The sequence below is a fragment of the Opisthocomus hoazin genome, chromosome 1 (genome assembly GCF_030867145.1).
Source record: "Opisthocomus hoazin isolate bOpiHoa1 chromosome 1, bOpiHoa1.hap1, whole genome shotgun sequence".
NCBI classification, from domain to species: Eukaryota; Metazoa; Chordata; class Aves; order Opisthocomiformes; family Opisthocomidae; genus Opisthocomus; species Opisthocomus hoazin.
In genome coordinates, this window is record NC_134414.1 from 108447009 (window position 1) to 108473756 (window position 26748).

Here is a 26748-nt window from a genome sequence, read left to right on the forward strand (position 1 = left end):
GCACGGTGGCAGAGGTGCCCGCAGGTGGCTTTAGATGGTGAGTATGGTCCAGCAGAAGCTTTGTAACTCAACAAGCAGAGCAGGTCGAGCGATCGCAGCGCTGGGCCCCCGCTGTGTGGCTTTCAGTGGTCCGTTTCTGGGTGAAGAAGGAAACCTGGGGTTGGGTAACTGCGCCCCGCACATCCTTGTTGGTGTCTCTGCTGATGGCTTTGTCAAAGAAACTGCGCCCGGGTGGCGCGGCCCTGCCGTGGGAGCCCTGGGAGGAGGGCAGAACGGAAGGGCACGCCATGTCAGGTGTCACGCTTGGACCCGCAGCGAGCGACACCTCCCTGGGATGGCAAGAATGGGTAGGTCGGGACCACAGCTTTTTGTTGTGATCTGATTACAGCCTTTCTGTTCTTGCTGACCCTTTGCTGTGGGTTTTTTTTTTTGTTTTGTTTTGTTGGTTTTTGTGCATTTTTTTTTTACTTGAAAGAATTAAAAAGTACAGCTTCCATGAATAAATATAACTCTTAGCTCCATCTTATTAACTAAAAGCAATTTAGGGCTAAATACAGTGAATGTTAACAAAAAGCCAAGAATAGAAAATTGTTTAAGTGGCCAAAGAAACTTTCTCCCATTGTGATGCAAGCCAAGCTATGCCAGCTATATGTAAATGTATGCAGTAGGCTCTGTGCATGTGTCCACTTTGAAGTTGCCATCTGAATTTAATTCTGCTTTTGTGATTAAATCAGGCCATTACGTTTAATCTCACTTAATAGTAAGAAACGCTCTTTGTTGTTTTCTATAGGCAACATATTCTGCCCCTAACATATACAGCTTGGCATTCACACTTTACTATTAATCCCCGATGGCTGATAATTGCTTCATCTCCAAGTTCTCTGTCCAATTCACAAGGGAACTGATTGCAACTATTCTTCCCCTATACATTAATGCACTGTTTTGGTCTTACTTCTTTGGCTCAGTGAACCCTATCAAGCTGTCCACATTTTATGGGCATGTGGGCGTATTGTAAGTTGTTAAATTAAATTCTGCTCTGACCCCCTAAACACCAGAATCTATTAGCGCTGCAAGTTAGCTGATTGACAAGTGGGGCTACTTTTCCACTCAAAAACCTGACATAAAAAAAAAAACCCAGGCTAAATAAGGCTGAATATTTTGTTTCAAGTGAAAGTCTGAGGTCTTCTGCCTGCTGTCTTTCTACTTACAATTTCATTACTGCAGCAGGATCAATTGTATTATTATCATGGTATTGTTTCATTGATCTTACATATGTCAGTTGGGAAACGTCTTTGGAAAAAAGATCTGGAAGATGTCTTTAGTTTGCTTGAATCTGGAAGCCCATGCAGAATTTTTTTCCAAGTATATTCAGTCCAGAGAGCTGTTTTTTCAGGGGTTTCTGTTTCCTGTTTTTTTTCCTTCCCAGAAGATGGCCCTAATTCATAATTACTGAATTATGCCAAAGGAGCCTCAGACTGTCAGTATTTTTGCCAGAAATGTAAAAAAAAAAAAAAAAAAATCGGTGCAGATTCCTGCAGAGACACCAAATGAAAGAGACACTCAAATTCTCCAGGAACAAATACCAGCAGTTTGGGTTTCCTTTCCTTTACCAAAAGCCTGCATTTAAACAGATCCCTAGGTTTTTGCATCACAGAATAAATACACTGATATAGTGAAAACCACATATAAACAGAGTCTTATTTATTTCCACAGCTAGCAGTGTTATAATACCTTCCATACCCATTGAGCAGGGACTGTTACTTGCATTGACTGTCTTAAAATAGAACTTCTTAAGTTGTCATACAAAGTTTTTGAATACTGATTTGGGCTACGCAGACACTAAGAATATCTGAAATTTAACAGCAATGACTGGTTTTTAAAGCTTGTGGGTGTGGAAATGCTAAAATCCATCATGCATCACAGCAGAAGTTAACTGCGAACCAACATGGGTTTAGAGGACATGGCTGCAGATTGTCATTTGTTGTCACAGAATCATAAAAAATTCAGGTGGGAAGGGACCTTGGGACGTCTGTGGTCCAACCTCTTGCTCTAAGCGGGGCTATCTGAAGTTATATCAAGGTGCTCAGGGTTTTGCTGATATTGGTCCGTTGCCTCTTGTCCTTCTTCTGATTTTGGTCCACTGTCTCTTGTCCCTTTGCTGCACACCTCTGACACAAGTCTGGGTCCGTCTTTTCTGTAGCCTCCAGGTAAGCAGCAAGAGACTGCTATTAATGTCTCCTCAGGCTTTCCTTCTGAAGGCTAAACAAATCCAGTTCCCTGTCCCGTAAGGATTAATTTTCTCCCTGGCCATATAAAAGCATCTCCAAGCACTGAATGTGGCTTTGTCAGTCACAACAGAGTCAAGAAGCAACCATGTTTTGGTGGCATGCAGCCTTGCCTCTTCCACACCATACGCGGTCACCTTGCCATAGCTGAGACATCCTCAAACCTCAGTGAGCGCCTGAGGGAAAAAGATGAAGGTAAAATGCTGTCACTGAATGTGAGCAAAGTGAAGGTTATAGTGATGGACAGACAAAATGAAACAGAAAAATTTGCTGCTTGGTGAAATTTCCCAATGTGCATTCACAGCTGGAGCTGGGAAGCCCTGTGGTCTCCTCACACGTACCTTTCCTAACTTACATTCTGGGCAGGCTTTTTACGATGAGCTAGCTACAAGATATTTTCCTGACCTGGCAGATGCCAGATCCAGCCTTCAATATTTGACACTGGTCCTCAAGAGTGTGTGTGATACCTCAGACCGGGAACCCATCAGTTGATGGTGGCTGATGCCGAAGGCTGCAGCACATCTGCAAATCTGTCCAACCTGTCCTCTGCTCTCTGAACTGGCTGCTCTGAATCTACTGTGCTGAGCAGTCTTGCCCTGTATTTTCACAACGACTCAAGCTCAGGATGTCAGAAAGATTGCTTCCTGCTTCAGCACGGAGTCTGCAAGCGACGGCCCTACTTGTTAGGGATGATTCCTCTACGCAGGTACATTTTCCGTGTAGGCAGCAGAGCTGTCTCAGAGCGCTTGGTCCCAGCTGAAACTGCATAATCTGTTCTCTGCTGTGCTTAGGTTTGCCTCAGACCTTCTCTTTCTCTGCGGCAAGTGAAAGCTTTTATGGTCTCCTGCAGCAGGACCAACGCAAAGGAAGAAGTACGCGCAGGAGATTTCCCATCAGGAGGCCCTATGGAGTTTTCTGCAGAAATTGCCCTGAGGAGCTGACCTAGGGCAACATTTTGGAAATTACTGTGAAACCACTGAAAGAAAAGAGAAGGTTATTTTTATTATACTAACATTCGAGTCACTTGAAAAACACCACTCTGAGCCCCAGATAACTGGAAGTCAGAGGCTATTGCACAAATCTGTCAGGCTTTGACTGTCATCTAAGGTTAAAAATCTGATCACACTCATTTGTGATCTCTCTATAATCAGTTCCTAATGGAAGTGCTGTAAAAAAAATCCCAAGAAATGCTAGCATTAAAAAAATCACGTAGCTCCATATAAATATTTTGTAATTTTCTTCTAGAAGTCTAAAAATCTTGAGGAGCAGAAGACAATCTGAGCCTCATCTTTTCACTTCTTTCCTCTTTTCTCTTTATTTATAGGCCCTCAGTTCAGAATCAAATGCTTTATTTGCTTTACATACATTTTTCCTCCGATTTTGTTGTTAGTTCAGGGTGGCTACAGTGAGACTGGTGTCAACTGATGAGAGCGAAATCATTGTGATTTATTAGCCACTTCTAGAACAGACAAAGCCAATGTGACCCAGAGGGCCATAAGTTTTTGTCTACATCAAGTATGAACAGAAGAGGGTCGTTTTTTTCCAAACGTGGATGCAGGTCCAGAAGTTGTGCCTTGTATTTCTGCTGTCATCTCCCAGAATCTCCTACAATTCCTGCAGTTTACATCCAACTACGTACTGTATTTCCGTAACCAGGAGCACACATATGCTCTGGGTTGAAGAACTTATTCAGAGTGAACCTTCCCAGTGATTTTCAATAGTCCCCTCCAAATCAGCATCTCAAAAACATTGCACAGATGCTTTTTATGTTTATCCCATTTCAGCCACCTCTTTTGCGAGTAGTTATGTGACTCCTGTGAGGCATTTTAATTAATTAATTTACATTGCTAGGTTGCTTCACATTGTCTTCGACAAAAGTCACTTTATTTACTTTATAAAACTGTTGTGTCCTGCTGCACACTGTAATCTTGCCATCCATCAGGAAATGGCTACATGGGGCTTGGAGACTCTGCTCTTAAAGCAGGAAGCTGACTTAGCGAGAGTAAAGGATTTTGTCCCGGTGGTTGCCAAGGGTCACTCTAAGGAAAACAGGTAGGGAGTGAGACTAATGCTCTAATTAAGGGAACAGGAAAGAAACCTGCTAGTTTTGTCCAAGAAGTCATTTGTAGTGTGATGAATCCTTCAGCACTCCCAAAGCGCCCAAATTTTGAATGCTGTTTAATTTATCAATAATGTCTTATTAAGTTATCCATCCATCCATCCGGGTAATTATATAACTTTATTGGCATTTTCTCTGATCCGTGACACAGTGCTAGACTTCTTTACATTCCTTTGGATCAGACAGAGCATCAGAGCTAGCCTTGGGAAGGCTGGCTTAAGTTTCAAGTTGTTTTTTCATTTTCAGTGAAAAATGACTCAGGTTAAATGTCAACAAGCAGCAGTGTGGATGCTGGTAATTTGGTAGGCAACCACAGAAAATCAATGTAGGGCGTTGTTTCGAAAACAGCCCTGAAAAATTTCTCCATGTCCTTTTGCTTTTGACCAAAGAGTGCTGACAGTGTGTAACCAGCAGCAAGACTGGTGGCAATAGAATCCCAAATAAATTAAAAATTAATCATATTTATCCCTGACTAATTTAGGTTTTGAACTTCTCACAGGCTGCCCAGAAGCTGCTTTGGATTTGTTATTAGCACGAAACAGGGCCTTGACGGCAGTCCTTGGCCCAAGCCATTTCAGAGGTCTCCTTTAAGAGCTTCTTCTCACCCACTGCCTCATTCGTAGGAACACAGAAAAAAAATTATACTAACTTTAACAGGACATTGATATCCCTGCGCACAAAGTACGAAATAATTTTATTTTGCTGCTATTCTTTTTAACAAATGTTTGCAATATTTTCATAATAAAAAGCATTGGTAATTCAATGGCAAAAGCAGAGAAGTGAGAGCTGTAACAAATAGTGCCTGTCGGTGCAGAAATGGCCGCGAGACGACCCGAGCAGGGGCACAATGGCAAGAAAGAGGCTTCTAGTAAGTCGGGCTTTGAAGAGCCGCCTTTGATTTTACGTTCAGAGGCTGTGTTCCTGGAGGCTTTTACTCCTATCACAGCAAAAGCTTCCAGATCAGCCCCAAAGGCAGGCTTTTTATTCCTAGAAGTGCTGTAATGTGTGCACAGCTCTGAAAGCACACGGCGCTTTCCGGGCGCCCGGCGACATCCTGCCCATATCGATGGTGCCGGCAAGCGGTGAATGCTTGGCAAGCGTTTCCCTCGAGTTGTTCGAGCTGCCCAACCTGCGTCTCGGATCCCGCCACCACCCAAGTCGTACAATAACCGTCTGCACTAGCCTGGAAGTTTAATTCACTGCGTGGGACAAAGTCGCCGTTTCTTTTTCCTGAGCACCGGCCGCGCCAGCAGCAGGGACGGCGCGCTGAGGCCTTTGGTTTCCAAGCTGCTCTTGGAGGACACGTCCTCTCTCTCCAGGACGCCAGTATCGTCTGTGTTTAGCTGGACGGACCAAAACGCAGCCACGTTGCCCGCACGCCTCGTCTGCCGAGCACGACAGCTGGCAACGGGCTGCCGGCGAGCTGGCACCGGCACAGCATCACACCTTCAGCAGTTACACCTTCCCGAGATTCATCACACGATTGTCCAGCGTCACCGAGTTAAGAGTGCTGAGCCGGTCATTGACCAAAGAGGGATGGGGTGGGATGGGATGGGATGGGCGAATAATCACGGGTGTTTTCTCCCACCGTGACTGTACGATTCCCGTCGACGGGTTCGCAGAGGCGTTACAGCCCGGCGGTGGAAGGCGAGGCAGGCAAGGAGGGAGGGAGGGACGCAGGCCAAGGAAGCCGCCTGTGCCCGTCGGAGCCGCCCGGTGCCCCCGGCACAGACTCCTCCGCAGCGCCAGGCGCGGAGCTGCCGGCCGGGGCAGCGGGCGGAGGGCGGTGCCTTATCCCGGCGCGCCCGCTCGGCGCTGGCCAATGGGAGGGCGGGCGCGGCGGGGAGCGGGCGCCCATTGGCTGCGGCGCGGGGCGGGTGTGGCAGTCGGAGCGGCCGGCGCTTCCCGCCGCTCTCCCTGCCACCGCCTCGCCGCTGGCGTCCCGGCCCCGGGGGGCCCCGGGCAGGCGGCGGAGCCCCGGGGTACAGGCAGGGCTGCCCTTGCTTCGCCTTCCCCCCGTGCAGAGCCCGCTGCTGTGAGGGCCCGGGCTGGGAGTGGGGCTAGGGCTGGGAGGGTGCGGTGTCGGGCCGAGGGTACGCCCGTACTGACAGCTGGAGCCCGGGGTTGCTGTTAGGCAAGGTCATCGGCAAGGGTTTTCATCGAGAGCTGCTCACAGGGGGGTTTGAAGGACCCTCCTCTACGCTTCTGTCTGACGGTTTGAACAAACTGGAGATCATGATCCAGCAGCGTGTCCAGGTGGCCAAGAAGGCCAACAGCATCCTGGCTTCTATCAGGAATAGTGTGGCCAGCAGGAGTAGGGAGGTGATGGTGCCCCTGTACTCGGCACTGGTGAGGCTGCACCTGGAGTACTGTGTTCAGTTTTGGGCCCCTCACTACAAGAAGGACATTGAGGGGCTGGAGAGTGTCCAAAGAAGGGCAGCAAGGCTGGTGAGGGGTCTAGAGTACAAGTCGTATGAGGAACAGCTGAGGGAACTGGGTTTGTTTAGCCTGGGGAAGAGGAGGCTGACGGGGGACCTTATTGCTCTCTACAACTACCTGAAAGGAGGCTGTAGTGAGGCAGGTGCTGGTCTCTTCTCCCAGGTAACTAGCGATAGGACGAGAGGCAATGGCCTCAAGTTGTGTTAGGGGAGGTTAGATTGGGTATTAGGAAAAATTTCTTCACTGCAAGAGTGGTCAGGCATTGGAACAGGCTGCCCAGGGAGGTGGTGGAGTCACCATCCCTGGAGGTATTTAAAAGATGTGTAGATGTGGCGCTTCAGAACAGGGTTTAGCAGGCATGGTGGTATTGGGTTCACGGTTGGACTTGGTGATCTTAGAGGTCCTTTCCAACCTATGATTCTATGATTTCATGTCCAGCAGTGGCTTGGGCTCATAACATACAAAATCCTCCTGAGAAGCAAATGTGTTGCGTGTTGGGCTGAGGAAAGAGCCGCTAATTAATCCTGAAAAACACAAGGGCAAGAGACTGGCAGGGGCACCCTTCAGCATCCCTTCCCTGCTTCCAAAAATCCCTCGTGCTCTGACAAAAGGTGAATTGGAGACTCCCCGCTCAGAAGCACTGTCTGGTCCTTTGCCTTACTGCTGGTAGCAGCGGCGAGACCCACAAACAGACGCTTCACTCCCGCTGCGAGAAGGCGGAAGGGGAGCACGCCTCACGCCCCGGGGAGCTGCACTTCCAGCGTTCACTGCTTGTTTTGGAAATGGGAACATGCTCCACATTCTCCTGGGGCTCCTCACCAAAACTGGTGCAGAAATTTAGCGCAGAGGAGACAACTAATAAGCATCCTGCAGATGGTAGAAAACACAAGGAGAATATCTCCGAGAAGGTGTTGGGGCTGAAGTTCCCAAGGATGCTCTTTATCTGAACAAACTGTCCATCACATGGATGAATTTCCCTTTGACGGAAGAAGCAGGGCATTGGGGTGGGTGAGGACCTTGCAGGGAACCAACTCTTCGCTTTGGGAGTCGCTGGGCAGAGGAAGCGGTATCAGGAGCCATGGTGAAACAGCATCTTTTTCCTCCTTGTGCCAAGTGAAGCCAGAGAGGGGGTGAGGGCTAAGCTTATAGGGCTTTCCTCATCCCCCTTTCCCATTTCTCTGTTTCACACCTTGTTCACAACCACTTCTCTGGCGGCAGCACCCTGAGGGTCCCAGCTGGGGAGCGGGGTCTCCTGCTGTGGGAGAGGAGCTCTGGGCATGCACACACGATTTTGCCTTCTCCTTCTCCAAGGGACTTACAGGAGCACATATACTGCTCAATATAATGCACCAGGCTCAAAGATGAAAAATTGCTGCTTAGACTTCTGCTCCATTGCAGGGTTTTTTGTTAGGTTTTTTTTCCTCCTAGAAGGGTATTTTTCATTCCTGAAAAAAAGTGCATTAAAATCCAACAGGTTTGAGTTATTGTTGCAAGTGTACAATCCTCGTCGCTACCATCCCTCCCCCTTCTTTGAATTTCCCAGATCCCCAAGAGGAAAAGAAAGAGTGAATGAAAGAAAGAAAAACCCTCAAAAAGAAAGCAGGGGTCTCCTCTCAGACTCTCACGCTTGCAGGCTAGCTCCTGGCACGCTTATAGGCATGGCACACAGCCTCTTCTGTCGGCACAGACTTGGCAAACCTGGGCCAGGGCTGGCCTGACTCTTTGTGTTCAAGTCACCTTCTTGATTACAGCGAAAAAAGGCGTTTGTGGTGGGTGACCGGATTGGCCACCCTGCTAGCCAGAAGGCAGAAGGAGAAAAAATAGGAAAGAAACAGGCAAATTAGTGTTGCAGGGAGAGGGGAGAACAACACCCAGGGAAGGAAGCGATACCGGCTGCCTCCTGTTTACAAGTCAGCTCTTGCCTGGTGTTTTCTGGATGCTCATAAAGCCGTGATACAGCCTGGCTGCCCTGCTCCCACCCTGGCAGGTCCTGCCACCAGGGAGGCCTGCCGAGGGATCCCGCTGCCTTTGGGGGACCAAAGTTCATGAATACAAGTTCAAGCCTTTCTTTTATGCCAGACTGGGGAAGAGGTGGTGGTTCAGCAGGTCACCAGGACAGGTGTGACACACCTGAGCTAACACAGCCTGTGGGGTTAGTAAAGAGGGTGATGTATCTGGTAGCTGTGGGAAATTCTTGGTTTTTCTCTTGTTTTCATATTAATAATCAATTTTCAAAATGCAGGCAGATCAGCACAGTAACTGTGCAAAGCGTGGACTGAAAGTCATTTCTCATTCAAACACAGTTGTTTCCGTTAAAATGTGGCCACCCGAAAGGCAAACCCAAATCTCCGTTGCCAATAATTCTGTCGGGTGAATACTTTCACTTTGCTGCAGACATTAGTAGCTTCTTGGGATGTTTTAGCAAAAAATACACAACAATAATAGAAGTACAAATTTATCACCTGGTAACAGTTGGCTGTACTCTGCTGGCATGGAAGACCTTAATGCAAAATGTATAGTTACCTACAGTTTTAACTTACTGAAAATAAATGAGAAAAAAAGGTTCAAAGGTTTTTTTTTCTTTGTCAGGCATCTTGAAATAAGCAATCAAATGCTCACTTTGACGATGTTACATGATAGAAGATGTGTGCAAAATAGCATCTAGTCTTTCACAAAACAAAGTCATGCCAGTGAGCTGTGAAATCACACACGCTAGTGTATAAAATCCCTTTCAAAGTCTTGGCTTTCCTCACAAGAGCAAGAAGTATTCTTGGAGGCTTTCCGCGGTCAGCAGCCGAAGCCAAGCGCTATAGAGGGCTTACACCGATACAATCCAAAAGGACAATTTGCTTGGAAGCCTGTGGCTAATTTCGAACACAATGCCCGATGTCATGGTCAGTTGTGCCGCAGAAAGTTGGCAGCTTGGCTCAGCCTCTCCCTCGGCCCGAAAAGATGCGAGCGCTTCTGGCCGAAGCCGCGCCGCTTGTTGGATGTCCCAGACGGCTTCAAACGAGCCCTTTCATAGCGACGCACGGCCAAGTGCGGGCAAAGAAACGAGGGGAGAAACAAAGGTGGCTCTGAAGTCATTTCCCCGCGCTGAAGCCAGCCATCCTGTTTCGCTCCTTCCCCATTGAGGGGGCAGAAAGCGGCAGGAAGAGCGGGGCTGAAAGGGAACAAACCGGCCGAATGGGCTGGCGGGGAGGCAGCCAGGGCCGGGGCCGCGCCGGGCGAAACTCCCATTCTCCCTGCCCAGAAAAGGATGAATGATTAATTATAGGCATCCAAAAGGTAATAGATGTGGTGGGCTGGCGTCCTGCAGCCAAGTTCCTAAAGCACCTGCGAAAACAGGAGGCGCCGGGGGACAAAGCCGCTCTCCCCCTTTATGGCGAGCACAGAGGGGTACTGTTCCCCCCTTCACCTGGTCTGCTTTCTGCTGGCACAGCCTCCTCGCAGCGTGGGCCCTTTCCATGTCCACTTGCCATACATAGGAAGCAAACCACCCCCCTCCCTTCTGCAGAGAAAGGAAGCGGGACGATCCCAGATGCCAAAAGGGAACAGGGGGGTCTGGGATTGAGACCAGAGGATGCGAATCTAAGATGTCGAGTCTTTTCATCTTTGCTTAGCCTGACAGCTGGTGCACAAGGCCGCTGGACGCAGAGGTACACAGACGGGATTTTCAGAGCAGCCTGAAGAGAGTTAGACACTCAGATCCCACTGCAGTCAAACGGGGGTGACATGGTTGGCTCCCGTAGGTGCCTTTGAAAATCCCAGCCTGCCCTACGGATTCAGCAAAGCACAGAAGAACCTGCTAAACTGAAACCCAAGTTGCACGTGGGGAGGAGTAGGTGCCTGGCTACTTCTAAATTAGGATGAAAACATCTTCTTTGTTTGTCTGTTTGTTTTTGGCAGCAAGCTAGTAAGTTTTAAAAAATATGATTTAACCACCCTCTGGCTCTGTGGGACGATGCTGTGAGTCCTCTTGCTGCATCTCCTCTTCCCACTGCTGCTCCAGCTCCCAACCCCACTCCCTGCTCCCACCCTCCTCCTGGGACAGAGCTGCGCCTTTTTCTTGCCTCAGCAAACCTCGGGTTTGCTTAAACCTGGGAGAAGCCATGAGCCGGACCTTCACCACCAGCGAGCACAAGGACTGACCACCACCCCAGCTCCAGCCCGGTGTGGACTGAATGTGTGGGGAAGGGGGGACCTGAACCCCCACTGTCTGTGCTGCACGACTCGTGGTCCTCACCTGTCCTGCACTGCTGGCCATGCTGGGATTCCTGATACTTCAGGCCAAACAATCTTTTCAGCTGCAGGTCTTGAGCGTGTTTTTTCTTGCAGTATTTGCCGAGAGGAACACGCGCTGGAGGGGGCCGCTTGAACAGGCGGCTTTGGGCCCAGCGCTGCGCAGGCATGGCTTCACCAGCGGTCAGAGGCGTAAATGGCTTGGGTGGCCACAGTGGAGAGCAAGACAGGCGAGTGGGACCTAAAGGCTTGTCTGCAATGAGAAGTCGGCATGGTGTAAGGAGTTCACATGGCAAATGACAGGTCTGCAATGACTACAGTGCTACATGTTGCAGCTCTGGTTTTGTGTGAGCTTCGCGGTAGAGACAGTGCCTGCATGACAGCATAATGAAGGACCTTAGGTCCTCGAGGCACTTTGTTAAATACGATTTAGCTGCCAAAGCTGCTTAGGTTTTGCATGCTGAGTGGAACGGTGCCCACATTCCCCTATGCATCTGTCCTATACGCAGTCATTCGGTGGTGCAGGGGAGTGAAGCCCCTTCGAGAATGCCACTGGAGACGTGGTGTGGAGAGTCATAGAATCAGAGAATCATAGGTTGGAAAAGACCTCTAAGATCAAGTCCAACTACCACCCCAACACCACCATGCCTACTAAACCACATCCTGAAGTGCCACATCTACACATTTTTTAAACACCTCCAGGGATGGGGACTCCACCACTTCCCTGGGCAGCCTCTTCCAATGCCTGACCACTCTTGCAGTAAAGAAATTTTTCCTAATATCTAATCTAAACCTCCCCTGATGAAACTTGAGGCCATTGCCTCTCATTCTATTGCTAGTTACTTGGGAGAAGAGACCAACACCTGCCTCACTACAGCCTCCTTTCAGGTAGTTGTAGAGAGCAATAAGGTCCCCCCTCAGCCTCCTCTTCCCCAGGCTAAACAAACCCAGTTCCCTCAGCTGCTCCTCATACGACTTGTTCTCCAGACCCCTCACCAGCCTCGTTGCCCTTCTCTGGACACGCTCCAGCTCCTCAATGTCCTTCTTGTAGTGAGGGGCCCAAAACTGAACACAGTACTCGAGGTGCAGTCTCACCAGTGCCCAGTACAAGGACACCATCACCTCCCTACTCCTGCTGACCACACTATTCCTGATACAAGCCAGGATGCCGTTGGCCTTCTTGGCCACCTGGGCACACTGCTGGCTCATGTTCAGCCGGCTGTCGACCAACATCCCAAGGTCCTTTTCTGCCAGGAGCTTTCCGCCAGCCACTCCTCCCCAAGCCTGCAGCTTTGCATGGGGTTGTTGTGACCAAAGTGCAGGACCCGGCACTTGGCTTTGTTGAACCTCATACAGTTGGCCTTGGCCCATCAATCCAGCCAAAGAAGCAAGGTGGACGCTGCAGCCTTTGCCTTGGAAAGCAGACAATAAATAGATTCCTGTGTGTGTTTGATGAAGATTTGGCAGAACAGGCAACATAAACACAGCAGTGGGAATGACCAGCCTCACACTGCTGCAAATGACAACATTTCTTTTTCATAATTTCCCTCCCTCCCTTTCCATTCACCAGCCTGTTAGCGCTCGCAGAGATGCAGTGTCCTCGCAGAGAGGCCAGGGTACGTTTGGGTATAAGAGGTGCTGACGTGGTGGAAAATTTGCTTGTCCACCCATGCCTGGAGAAAGCTGCCTTCACCAAACACAAGCTGCCAAAATAGCCTTCGAAGAAAGCAAGCGGAGGCCATCAGCACAACCAGCAAGTCCGACTTACTTCTTTGCAAGTAAAGCTGTGCAAAACAGATCTTGCTCACAAATATATTCAAGTAATCGTCTCAAAAAATGAGATAGAAATTACTCAGAATTTTTAAAATCGTTCCGTGCCTTGGGTGGTGTGCACAGCGACCATGTGTAGGTGCAGGGGGAGGAGGCAAGCGCACCCCTGGCACGGCACAGAGGGTGCGATGGCGTCAGCGGGAAGCCCAGTGCCTGTGCGGCAGCAAGCATGGCGGGACGGTGCCGAACCCCCATCGTCCAGTGCCGGGGCTCTGCCGCAACAGATGCCGTACGCTGATGCTGGTGCAGAGATGGCTGCCGGAGGGGCTCCTTGGTGTCACGGTGTGGAAGAGCCACCCTTGCCCTGGCGCACTGGAGCGGCAGCTCGGCCGCGGCCCGCTCCGTGGCGGCCAGTGCGTCCCCTCTCGCGGGAACAGCGAGAAGCGCTCTCGCAGCTCGCCTTTTCCAGATGGTCGACGTGCACGGCGAACAATAGCCGGGACGGCATGGCAGGGTGCACCGCCGAGGCCTCCCCCTGCATACAGAGCAGTGCAGGGCCTGTAATTAGCAGCCCTGCTCATGTCAGGCTGAGACTGTTCCCATCAAGATGAATTCCCTCCCTGTTGCTCTGGGGGGGGGATGCTCGGCCAAGGGCGGGCCGGACGGTCCCGGGACGGGAGGCGGTGGGGATTAGCTGGCAGTCTGGCCCGCCTTGCGCGAGCCTTTGTGAGGATGAACAGAACAGTTTTGTTTCCTTAAAGAGCAAACCTGGAAGAAGCATGTTTTGGCCTCTTGATAAAGGTGTCTGGAGTATTAGGCATTCTGGATGCGCGTGTGCGTGCATGTGAGCAGAGAACAAAAAACACGAGTAAAAAGCCGCTAACTTTTCCTCCGCTGTCTTTGCACGCTGACACACACAGCATCCCAAGAGCAGCTGTTTGCTTGCGTTGTGTCTAATCTAGCCCTTTCAGCTACTCCTAATTTAAAAGCACTAAAATTGCTTTGAAATTATCAGCGTCAAAACCTTCACTTGGCTCCTTGCGTGCTCAGCTTCCCAGAGCTGCTGATCCACGGCTCCTTCTTCACCTCACGTAGCCCACAACCATGCCCAGAGAGCAGAGGCTTATTTTCACAGTAACCTTGAAGCTGGGACATCGGCTGGACCCTGCCCTTGCCACGGCCTCAAGCAGCACCCCAACTCCGAGGTCAATGCTGAAAATTCATGCTGGAGGGAGATGAGAAAAGCTTTTGGCTAGGCTGAGGACACCAGGTAATGCTGGACCACTGACCAGAGGCAAGAGGAAGGACACTGGAAGTGACATCCTGGTGACAAAACCCACTGCCCTCCAGGTGCCGGAGTGGGGCTTGCCCCGGTGCGGAAGCGTCTGTGGTTTCTGTGAAATATGGGTCCACACCCGGGGCCTTATGGAGCTCCTCTGGACTGTGGAGTTGCTGCACCCCTTGCTTTGCGAAGATCATGTGTGTGTGTATAGATCTATGCTTCACAAAAGACGTTCAAAGCACTGCAGGTTTTCTCCTCTTTGAAATAACACAGAAGAAGTACTATTTTATTAAAAAATCTAGAAGTCCTGCCACGAGCTTGGTTGAACAACATCCACCTTGGAAAGCATTTGTCAGACATGGTATTTCCAGGGCGGTCACTGCTAGCAGGGTTTTCTCCCACTTTCATTGCCCAGCACTGCTGGGATGACAAAAACACAAGCTGCTGCCAGCAGCCAGGCTGGAAGCTCTCCCTCAGCCGGCCGGTGGCAGCTCTCCCGTGGCTTGGCTGTGGCCATGGGGTGGGCAGAGACACCTGGCTGCCGTGGGGGACCCGCTCCCTCTGTGCAAGCAAAGGGCACACAGGTGCTGGGCTGACTGGATGCACTGCACCAGCACTGAGAAACTGCCGAGAAAAACGGACAGCTTGGGTTTGTGTCATAGAATCATAGAAAAGGTTGGAAAAGACCTCAAAGATCACCAAGTCCAACCGTCACCCCAACACCACCACGCCTGCTAAAGCATGTCCCAAACTGCCACATCTACATGTCTTTAAATATCTCCAGGGATGGTGACTCCACCACTTCCCTGGGCAACCTGTTCCAATTTATTGGAATATATTATTGTATTATTATATTATTATTATTGTATTATTATATTATTATTTTCTTCACCGTGAGGGTGGTGAGGCACTGGCACAGGTTGCCTAGAGAAGCTGTGGCTGCCCCCTCCCTGGAAGTGTTTAAGGCCGGGTTGGATGGAGCTCTGAGCAACCTGGTCTAGTGGAAGAAGTCCCTACTCATGGCAGGGGGGGTGGAACCAGATGATCTTTAAGGTCCCTTCCAAACCTTACCATTCTATGATTCTATGATTATATCTATTTCTACCTGCTCTAAGCTGCTGTATCCGGACTATGAGTCTCTGCTGCAGGCAAGCAGGTCTTTAATTCCCACCAACTGTCCTGCCTAATTTCCCCAGCCAGGTGCCTGTGCTCGGTTACCTGATGCATTGCAGGGGCTGATATCCCTCCCACCCACCTCCCAGTCGGTAACGTCTTGTTCTGGTCTGATGTGAAGGCATGGTCGGAAGGGCTTGGCACGGTCTGCTTACAGATGCAGCACCCGACATACGGTGCCATAGGAAACGAAGCTGCTGGCTTGCCTGAAGAGGAACGTAGGGCTGGATTTCCGCAGGCTCGTAGCCAAATCGGATGTGCTGCCTGGGTATTTTGGTGTGGTTGCGCTGTGTATGTGGACTACACAGTGAAGGCAACGACTATTTTTCCTGAAGTATTTAACGGCACCTGCAGATGTCCAGATGCTCGGACAGTATATGGGGAAATACCATTCTCTCCACGCTCAGTCCTCATAGCCCGTCTCTAAACCTCCATCGCTGCCTCCGGTCAGAGAACCTGGACTGACTGATCTGACTCACTGTCAGCTGTTCTCATCTTCTTAAATCCCTTAATTTTGCCAAAATTATGCTTTGGCTTTTCTGATGAGGGAAAAAGTATGCAAGAGATGGAGGCTGAACACGTATAACGGGCAATGCCAGGTCGGTGGTGGTCCTCAAGCTGGGATTTGGAAACCTGAGCATGTCGCTGTCTCACTGTGGGTGCCCGAGCTGGAAGGATGAGGCAGCATGGCAGCAGATCTGCAGCTACTCCTCGCCCAAGCTTCCACCAGCAGGCTTTTTCTTTTTAATTTTGGATTGGCTTCAACCAACCTTGTGCCCCACGTAAAGTAAGTGTCGCTGGAGCTGGGATTGAGAAAGCGAGCGAAGGCAGCGCCTGAGAAGCCCTGATTCACGTCTGCAAAGTGATTGTGCCGCGCTTGGCAGTTGCAGGTGACAACCCTAACGAGTGCCCAGGAGCAGATGAGAAGTTTATGGGCTGTTAATAAACTGTAACCAATCGGTGAATGCCGCCGGGCTGTGTTCAAGCTGTTTGGGGCCACAGGTCCTTGGGAGAGCTTGCACTTGCTCTGCCTTTATTTCAACGTAGCAGAAACATGAAAGCATGTGGCAGACTCTTGATGTTTGTTACGGTGAATAGGCATATGTCCCTCACACTACAATGTAGAATATCTAATTAAGTTACACAATGATAGCTTATACCCAGGGGCAGTCGCAAACAAGACACTGTCACACTCTTAAGAACACAAACAAAATGAAAATTGCCTCTTTATACATTATAATGAATATGTTTTCAATACGTTAAAAGTTCATTTACTAACAGACTGTGTAAGACTGGGTGGATTTCTGCTAATATAATTTGATTTTTTTCAGAAGGATGGGTTTGTGTGGTTAGGATTAAAGACAGGTTTGTTAATGAAGCTACGGAGCATTTTTCCCCAATAGACCTGGAAGAAGAAAGGAAATCTTAATCGTGTGTTTATTGTGTTGCCTCAAGCAAATCCCGCTCTTCAGAGCCCCACTCAGGAGGGGCTTCTCCCTTCTGCGGGACACGTATGCTGTGGATTTGTGTCTCTCTTTCTCCCGTCTCCGCTCTTCTTCACTAGCTTTTTCCATTTTGCAGGCAAGAGACAGTCACCCCGAAGCTGGATGTCTTCAGGGTTTGTCTCCTGCTTCCGGGTCAGGGACGCTGGATGCCAAGGTCTGTGTGATGGGATGGTGCTCGAGTAGCACCCAGGGGTAAGTCCCGATGTGGATACAGCTTTTCCCGTGAGCACCCCAGATGGGTGATGCTTCCTTCCCTCCCCCCCTGTTGCTATGAACTGCTTCAAGCTGTGTAAAAGCTGCCTGGGGCTTTGCAGCCCGTTCCTCTTCCCTCCGGAGATCTCTGTTCCCATTAAGGCATTTTGGCACTTTTTCTACATGGGAATAATTAAACTGCACAACACTTGCATGGGCAAAGTCTGCAGGTGGGGTGGGCTGTCCAGTTTGGGGTGATTCCCGCAGACGTCCCCCAGGCGTTGGTTAGGCGGCACTAAGCCGTTGCCGGCACGTTGGTGACATGTGCCAGACATGCTTGGGGAAAGCCCAACGCTTCCATCTCTGCCTTCAGCACAACCAAGAGCCAGGAAAAAAGAGTCAGTCCCTGGGAGGCTTCTTCCCTTCTTTAACCCTTGCTCTGGTTAAACCCTCCCTCAAAAAGCCGAGCAAGCCGAGGGGCTGCTGCTGCCAGGGTGTGCTGCCGAGCCGTGGGTCGGAGCTGCCCACCATACGGTCCCCAGGTCACATCGGCTGGTCCCTCCAGCACACAGGCCAGCTTAACACAAAGCCCGTTGCCCTGTAGTATACCTGGGATATTCTAGAGGAGGCAGGTGATTCCCCGAGCCACCTTCAGACACTTAAACAGGGGCTAGGTTTCAGAGGACATCTGCTGGAGGCTCACACAAGTTTGACTTCAGGTGGCTTGAACTGGCCGTCCTGGAAAGCGAGGAGTAGAGAGGAGGAGTCCCGAGGGGGCAAGTCCCTCCTCACAGCACCTCTGCCCCGTGCCTGGCAAAGACACAGCCCCTGTGGGCAAACCAGTCCCAGAAATGTATCCCGGTGAGCACAGGGGAAGGGGACGCAGTTATACAGCCTCCCCTCTGACATCTCCTATCTCAAGAGCCCTTCAAATTTTCTTTTTTTCTCACCGAGGCTCATTCCCCGCCCCTTCACCCTAGGGTTTTTGCACTCCATGGCTGGTGTTCTGACTAGGAAAAAGATCTCCCCCATCTCTTCTGGGAGCTAACCCCGGGAAAGGCTCCCTCACCCACCTCTTTGTGTGCCTTTTGTGCTGGGTGCACCCTGCTGCTCGCAGCGCTGCAGAGAGCCAGGAGAACTCACCTGCTTTCCACTGTCGCCGAGAAGCTGGGGCTGGCGAGGGAAAACGCTGGCTTCTGCCCGGCTCTTGGTATCGCCGGGCTTTCCCCAGTTTGGGATGGGGAACGGGTTCTTGCAATCCCGGTGCGCTCAGCTCCCTGCGCTGCGTGTGGCGGAGGAAATCTCCATTCTATGTCGCTTGAGGAGCATAATGGAGTCGAATTATTTCTGCTGGGGGAAAGAAGAGGAGGGTGTGGAGAGGGAAGCTTGGCGGGCTGTTCAGCCCAGCCCCAAATGAAGGCTGAGCGCTGGGACGGTCTGGCTGAATTTGCACCTTGGTGGGTTATCTCTGCCCCGCAGAGCACGCTGATGGCTTTTGCTGCCTCGGGTCCCTTCTTTGGAAAGAGTGTGTAGCCTTCCTACCCCTACGGTGCATAGGTCTCCGGACTCTGTTCACTTAAGCACAGCAAACCAAACCCTGCTTGACTCGCGCAGGAGGAACAAAACAAGACACCCCCCCCCCAAACTCTGCTAATTTCCTACTCAAAAGGTTTTTTCTTATAAAAGTGACTAGCACCGTGACTGCTTTTGTAAAAAAAAAACCACCATGGAAAAAGGAACTGTGTGGGTTTTTTTCTTTTTTTAAGCAGACAAAGAGGTGTATAAACGTGCATCTTATACATATATGTATATGTCTTTCTGAAAATAGCATTTAACAAATGCCTTCTGCATCTGCAGAATCCTCCAACAATCCTGACACTGTGATCAATCTGGAGGCTGGTGATGTTTGCTGACAGTGATTGATTGATTTTTTCTGCTAATAGGATCAACATTGGGAATATATTAAACTAAAAGGCACACTTCTGACTCGCAGGAAACACCCTGTGTATTGGGCCTGATCCAATTGTATTGGTTTTGGCAGCGGGATGCAATGATTGATGACAGGCAGGGAGTGGAGGGCTGCTCGGAAGAGGAGTCTGATCCCCTCGGCAGCGTGCTCTCCATGTGCATGACACTGGTTTCCTGCTGGGACAGGGACAGGCATAAGAAGGGACAATGGAGCAGGGTGGCCCATCCAGATAACCTCTTCTAATGCATATGGTGAGATCTGACCTGCCAGTTCAAGAAGAGGAGGCAAAAAGCTGATGGGAAATTAATTCTCAGGAGTTTGTCAAGACATCTCCAACAAGTGAAGATAAATGGCAGAACAAAACTTCTAAAGCTAATCCCAAGAATGGGGATGAATGAAAAAGGGAAACACTCTTTTGCATTTACATCTGTCTTTTAGGGTAAAAAGCTTGGGGTAAGATCTGCGCTTTTGGAGGATCTCGACCCTGGGCGGTTTGTAACTCCTGAGAGGTTCGAGCACCCCCAGGGCTATTCAGGCCCTGTCTGTGGTGAACAGGCAGAGCATTCACCTCTTGCTTTCTGTTCCCAAGTGGGTGGACCAAGAGCTCCCAAAAAAACTTTCAGGTCCAGCTGTGCTGCCACTGAAAGCGATGTTCGCATCGCCTGCAGAAGCACCATCCAAGGAGTGAGGGCGGCGAGATGGGAGCGCGTGGGCATTGCTGAAGGCTGGACCAGCAAGTACTTCATGCCCTTTTGCAGAGGCAGAGGTGCTATGGTCTCATGGCCCCATTGCTGCTGTTACAATTTACCGCCTCCCCTTAACAGGTTTTAGTAGAAATACTTAAATATTATTAAACGCCTGGTGTGGGAAACTCAGTTTCGCCGACCCTGTGATCCCAGAGGGTTGGCAGACTGCAGCGTGCCCAAGGCTTGTTTTTAACCCACACCCGCCTGAGCTGGAAGTGTGGAACAGGCTGGCTCTCATGGCTGGAGCCAGGCTTCGGGCAAATCTCCCTTCCCATCTCAACCCTGCGCAGGCAACCAGTTTTTCAGAAGCGCAGGGCTGGGCGATGGGTGCTGAGCATTTGCAGAGATGCTGGTGACTCTTCTGAAAATCCAGTCCTCAGCTGCGCGTTCAAAAACACCTGAGCATTCAGAAGCAGTCTGGGCTATGTCGAGTCACGTGCCCGGAGGTTCCCACCCCACGCAGAGATGGAAACATCACTCTGGCACCGGGAAATCGGAGCGGTGTTGCAAATGCTGCCTTGCAACAGCAAGCGAGAGCTCCTGGCCTGGTGGCATTGTCAGAGGTGGTTTGGCTCCTGTCACACCGGTGTCGTGTGGGCTGTCCTCTGGGGGAGGACTCCGACGGTTTGCAGGCTGTCAGGGTACACGGGACGTCAGCCTTTCACCTACGGGAGTGTGAAAACAGGCCCAGCAAGGGGAACAGCGTCCTGGGGCTGCGCCACAGCCCTAGCGCTTGTCCCTGGAGTGACATCCCAGTTATCACACGTCACATCCAGTACCCTGACTCTGGTGCGGGGAGACAGCACTGATGTCCAGGGGGAGCTGGCCCCAGAATATTGATATGATGAGGCTTTCAAGGGGAAAAAATTTGGCATTGTTCTTTCTCCAACTTATACATATAACCAGGTGTGTGTGACCTGTGCTTGCGTGCCTCACCCTGCCGGTGGCTCCGGCTCTGAGCAGGCCCTGGTCTGCATCACCCGGGAGAGGTTTGTAGACAAAAAAAGAACCGTGTCTTCAAGTGAAAGACTGATATTTGAAAACCTTTTGGGGGAGATTTGGATACTCACTGCAAACCTTCGTTCAGATGAGAAGGAAGGGAGCCTGCAGCCCCGCGCAGGGGGCTCTGACAGATCCCATCCCAGAGAACTGAATCTGCAGCAAGCGGAGCTGCTACCCCGGTACCTCCCTGCGGAAGAGGCACAGGTGCCTTGCGGGAGCCGTGGGCCTGGAGGGAGCAGCAGGCTCCGTTCAGGGTTTTGCAGCAGATTTTGGGCTAGTTGGCTAGAAACTCACCGGCCAGAGGCTGAAGAACTCCCCTGCTGAGATGAAGCAAGAACATCAGGGGCAGAAAGCTGGAGGAGCTGCCTTGGCCCTGGCATGGCCAACCTTTTGCTTCCCCTGGGCTTCCCTGACACACTGTGGTTTCTGCCTAAAAGGTGCTGCAGACATCCGGCTGCCCCTCGCTTTGCTTTCTGTGCCTTGCCCGGGAGGGTCGGTGAGGGGGGGAAGAGGGGAAATGGGGGGGAACAAGGGGAAGCAGGGAGAGAGGGGAAGAGAAAGGAAAAGTGGGGAGGAGGCTGGGGAAAGGGAAGGGGTGAAGGCATGAGCGGGGCCATCACAACACAGCCCAGAGGGCTCCCTTCTCCTGTCGGAACAAGTCGTGATAGACCTGGGACAGCCTAAACAAGCAGGAGGGGCGCGAAGGGAGGGTTCTGCCCGGCTTGCGAGGAAAACAAGGTTAAATTTGGAGAAAACGGGATCAGCGGGGCAGGGAGAGAGTAGCCGCCGCAGCTCAGGGGAGGGGTGCATGAGGGGCTGGGGGCTCTGACTGGAGTCACCGGTGACCCGCGGCAGCCCCGCCGGTGTGCGCTGAGCATATGGGCTCCCCCCCCTCCCGGTAACCCTATCTGGCCGGAGCCGCGGCTTCAGCTGCGGGCAATGCCATCAGGGGAGCCCGGGGGGGCCCCCGTATCGCGCAGGGGAGCATATGGGGAGCCAGGGGCCCGGCCAAGCGGCTAATTTCATTTGCAGGTAGCCCAGGAGGAGGGGGGCCGGGGGAGCACAGCTGGCCCCGCGGAAAAGCCGGGTCCCCACGATCGCTGGGGGATCCCCAAGCCCCCGTCGGGGCTCCCCGAGGCCACCTGTGAGGGAGGGGAAAGCCCCCCCGCCCCGGGTGGGAGAGCGCGGTCCGGGGGGCAGCCGAGCAGGATTTACCGGCTTCTGGCCACGGGCGACTTTTGCATCTGTCAGGGTGCTAATTATTGCCTTTAATAGAGACAAAGAACAGCTCCTAATGATGCTCCCTCTAATTCTCACCTGCTCCTGCCCCCTCCCGCAGCAGCCCTCCCTCGCCGGAGCCCCGCTAATTGGGGAAGCTGCTCCGCTGATTGCGGCCTCCCTACGGACGGGGGGAAACGGCAGTGGAGGGGCTGGCCCGGGGGGTGCGGGGCATCGGTAGCGGGGCTCCAGGGGCGAAACCGGGGGGAGGAGGGGAGAGGGGGGCGAAGCAGGCCTGTCCTGGCGGGAGCTCCCCATCCTCGCCCCGGGCTCGGCGGAGGAGCGGGCTTTGCCTCCGCGCTGCGGCGGGGGGGAGCGGGGGGATGCTGGGGGGGTGGGGGGCACTCCTTTCCAAACCCCGTTTCCCTTCCCTGAAGGGGTTGGCATGGGGCGAGCGGCAGAAGGAGGGAGCGAACCGCAGAAGGCAGGAGCCCGGCGGGGCCGGCGGGGCACTCCGCGGGGACCCCCGTCCTCCCGCCCCGGCCGCCTGGGGACCGTCAAAAAAAAAAAGGTCCCTCGGGTCCTGACTCGCTCTCATGCCCCCGCGGGTGTCTGAGCGCCCAAAACTCATCGTTCTGTTATTTTTCATATATATATATATATATATGCCCACAGGCTATTTTGTGTTTATGCGTACGTAGCTAGTTAGTTACTTTACCCAGCCGTCTAGCCGTTTCTCGCTCCGGGGCGGGGGGGGTGAGGATGGGCGAGGGCCGGGGTTTTGCGGCCCCCCCGGGGCTGGAGGGTGGGAGCCGCTCCCGGGGAGCCCCGTTCTGCCGGCTGCCGTTCTCCTCTCCCTCCGAAAACGGGGTTCGCTTGGTGTGTTCCCCCGCTCCCCACGGGACGAGAGGAAGCCGCGGGCTGCTCCACGCCGACGCCCTGCGTGGGTGCAGACGGCCCGCCCCGTCGGGTCTGCGGGGGGGCGGGGGCCCATCCCCCATGTTTCCTGCCCAAATACCCGAGTGCGGAGCTGCTGAAATACGCGCGGGAGGGAGATGCCGTCGCCTTCGGGAGGCAGAGGAACCAAACCAAAGCAAAACCAAACAAACCAAATCTGTCCCCGAGTATTTTTCCTCCCCGCGGATTTTCGTTCGGTTGGTTTTTGGTTGCGGGCCAAGCGGGCAGAAGCGATTACGGGAAGCAGAGACCCCACCGCCAAGTTTCGCGCTCCCCCGAGTTGATGTTTAGCTCTTGCCAAGTGCTGGGTTCGGCATACAAAAAAATTCACGTTACGAACCCAGCAGCAGCCGCTTCTTTCTTTGCCGCCCGTACTCTGCGACGAACAAATGAGGGGGAAAAAAACACAAAATAAAACAAAACGAAACGGTTTCGATTAGCCGGCGAAGCCAACCAACAAAAAACTGAGGGAAAAGGCAAGGATGCGCCTAACTTGTTCCGGTCCCCTCCTGGCGCCGCGGCCGGTCACCCCGCACCGCCGGCCGTCCCGTCCCGCACCGCCGCCGCCTCCCGCTCGCCTCGGACAGCAAGGAAGAGGAAAAGGCCGTTTATTTAAAATGCTTTTTTTCTTTTTTTATTATTTAAAATCTCAACAGTGGATCGCTTTTTTTTTTGCAACCAAACAAGTAATAAATATTATTTAGCAACTTTTTTCTTTTTTTTTCCTTTTTTTCTTTTTTTCTTTTTTTTTTTTTTTACAAAAATAAACAGATGATAAAATCTCTGCAAGGGGCAGCGGTAAGAAAAGTTGTTATTTCAGAAACAAGCCCAAGTTCTCAGTATTGCAACACGGACAGTGTGAAAGTTCCTACACAGAAAGAGCATTAAAGAGTTCAAACTTTGTTAAAGGTGGCAGGAACGGAATAAAAAAAACAAAAACAAAACCAAAAAACCACAACGAAACCCGTGTTATAAGCTTAAAAAAACAAACAAAACAAAACCCAGACAACCCAACAAACCCCAAGAACCCAAACCAACGAAATCCAGGCAGACCGACCCCTTGTTCGCTCATGAGGCTGACACAGCACAAGTGCACGGACGGAAAGCTCAGGCGGAGCGGACTCGCGTCGCTCTCGTCGAACGGTGTATTTACAAATCCCGAACCGGACAGAAAACCGGTAAAAAAAAAAAAAAAAAAAAAAAAAACCACAAAAAAAACGGCGGGCTGGGGAGCGGGGGGGAGATAAACCGACTTTCCCGGCTACGCTTCCAGCCGGAGCCCCGCTGCTCCCCGCCAGCGCCGGGAGTCCCGGGCCGGGGCGGCGGCCGGGTGCTGCGGGGATGGGCGCTGCGGGCAGGGTACGACCCCGGCGCGGCTCCGAGGGAACGAAACCGGAGGGGGGGGACGGGGACGGGACACGGACGGACAAACAACAAACAACCAAACAAAGGAGCAAAGGAGCAAAAACCCTTCTGCGGTTTTGGTTCCTCCGCTTGCGACGAGCCCCGGACTATTATCCCCTCCCGGCGGAGTTACCGACCACAACGCGAAATTAAAAATACAGGAGGCGCGCGGGCGGTCGCTGGCGCCGGGGTGGTGGCCCCCGCCGTATGGGGAGCGGGGCAGACCCCCGGCCGGGCTCCCGCCGCCCCTGCGACGGCCCCAGGAGCGGGGTGGGGGGACGACGGGAGGACGCGGGCCCGCTGCCGCCCCGGGAGAAAGGGGGGGACGGGACGGGTTTGTAGGTCCTGGGGGCGGCGGGGCGGCCCCCTCCCCCCCCCCCTTCCCCTCCGAGGGGCTCATTTGGTGTCGGTGGCTAATCTGGGGAGGCTGGCGGTGCCCATGCCGGAGACGTGGTGGTGCGGGGGGGCCGACACCTGGCACATGCTGCAGGGGCAGGGCATCCCCCCCCAGTGCTGGAAGCCGCTGCCCAGCGGGGCGGCGGCGGCGGCGGCCGAGGGCGATTTGAGGAGCCCGTGGGGGGGTCGGATGGAGGAGACGGCCGAGAGGCCGGAGCCGGGCAGGGAGGCGGTGGAGACGGCGGCGGGGGGCAGGATGGGGTGGTGGACGGGGTGCGAGGCCGGGTGTCCCGGGTGGCCGGGCAGCGGGGCCGAGTGGGCGCCCATGCCGCCGGGGCAGGCGGCGGGGTGGAAGCCGGCGTGGTGCCCGCCGTAGATCTCGCTGACCAGGCGCTTCATCTCCTCCAGGGAGTTGGTGAGCATGAGGATGTAGTTGCGAGCCAGGAGGAGCGTGGCGATCTTGGAGAGCTTGCGCACCGACGGGCCGTGGGCGTAGGGCATCACCTCCCGCAGCCCGTCCATGGCGATGTTCAGGTCGTGCATCCTCTTGCGCTCCCGGCTGTTGATCTTCAGCCGCAGCTGCTGCAGCTCCGGCTCCGTCATCTGCTTCTTGTCCTTCTTGGAGGAGGAAGACGACGAGGAGGAGGAGGAGGACGACGAGGACTTGAAGCCCAGCTTGTCCACCACCACCACCCCGGCCGCGCTCATGGCGCTGCGCAGCTCGGCGCTCAGCTCCGGCGGGGAGTCGCTCTGCGTGGAGCTGGACACGGTGCCGCCCGTGAAGCCCCCCCCGCTGCCTTTATTCCTGGCCGTGAGGAAGAGGTCATCGGGCTCCGGGGACGACGGGCGGCTGGAGACCAGGCTGGCGTCCGAGTCCATGGCCCGGCGGGCGGGGACGGCGGCGAGCACCGGGCTGCCTGCGGGGAGGGGAGAGAGCCCGCAGGCGGGGGGGGGGGCCCGGGTCAGCGCCCGACGGAACTCGGCGGGACGCCTCCGACCGACCCACCGACCGACCGACCGACGGCCCTCGGGGGGTGCCTCCCCTCCCCTCCGGTCGGGTCCCGTCCCTCCCTCCCGCCGGGGCGCGGGGGGGCCGCTTACCGTGCGCGGGGCGGCCGTGGGGAGCGGCGCGCCGTGACGGGCGGGCACGGCAGCAGCGCGCACCTTGGCGGCGGCGGCGGCGGCAGATTTATAGCCGCGCCGGGGGAGGAACGATGTCACCGGGCGGGGGGGGGGGGGGGCTGCGCCAATCGGCGGCGGCGGGGGGGGGCGGGGGGGGGCGCGGCTGATGTCACCGTGGCCGGTCCGGCTCGGTGGGGCGGGGGGCGACGGCCGGCAGCGGCGCGGGGAGCCCGGCGGGGAGGGACTTTTGTCAAATCCATAACAAAACGCAACAATAACAGCGCCGGGAACAGCTGTTGGCGGGGCGGGACGGGACGGGGACGGGACCGAGCAGCCCCCGGCCCCTCCGCCGCAACGCCCTCGGGGGGGGCCGAGCTGCCCGGCTCCCGCCGGCACGTCGGTGTTTCCCGGTGACCCGGCCGGCTCCGCCCCGGCCCCGGCCCCGGCGCACGCTTCCCCAGGGGGGTGCCCCCCCCGCCCCCGGCCCGCTCGTTGTCCCCCCGCTGAGTGCCGCCAAGGGAGGCGGAGGGGGAGAATAAATAAGTGAGTCCGGCCACCCCGGGCAGCGCCGGCCCCAGCGGCACCGGGAGAAGCGGCCGGAGCGGCCACCAACACCTACCCCCAAGGAACCCCCCAGCACGACCGGAGCAGGAGAGAGGAAAGAAACACAGATACCAACAGAAAAAAACCCCAAATCATACGTTAACAGAAAAGTGACTTTCGGAAATGCCTCCTCCTGCCCCTCGCCCGGCTCCCGGCGAGCCCCCTCGCCCCGGCAGCTCCGTGCAACAGGGCCGGGGCTTCCTCCCACCGGGGTAAATCCCCCCCGGTTCCCCCCATCCCCCCGGCCCCTTTGCCTTTGTTGTATTATTTTTACACCCGTGTGTTTCCCAGCTGGCCCGGCGAAGCCCCAACCATCCGTTAAAT

General features: G+C 53.7%; 1 protein-coding gene across 1 annotated transcript; it reads right to left on the reverse strand.

The window, feature by feature from the left end:
* Positions 1 to 23554: 23554 nt before the first annotated feature.
* On the reverse strand, positions 23555 to 25847 carry OLIG2 (oligodendrocyte transcription factor 2). Its single transcript, XM_075446116.1, has 2 exons — positions 25801 to 25847; positions 23555 to 25616 (listed from the first exon to the last, which is right to left on the reverse strand). The coding sequence occupies exon 2, from the start codon at positions 25576 to 25578 to the stop codon at positions 24700 to 24702; it is 879 nt and encodes a 292-aa protein (XP_075302231.1). The 5' UTR covers positions 25579 to 25616; positions 25801 to 25847; the 3' UTR covers positions 23555 to 24699.
* Positions 25848 to 26748: the final 901 nt, after the last annotated feature.

Excerpts from the sequence above, each read along its gene's own strand:
- OLIG2 (XM_075446116.1), bottom strand. The coding sequence starts at position 25,578 with ATGGACTCGGACGCCAGCCTGGTCTCCAGCCGCCCGTCGTCCCCGGAG.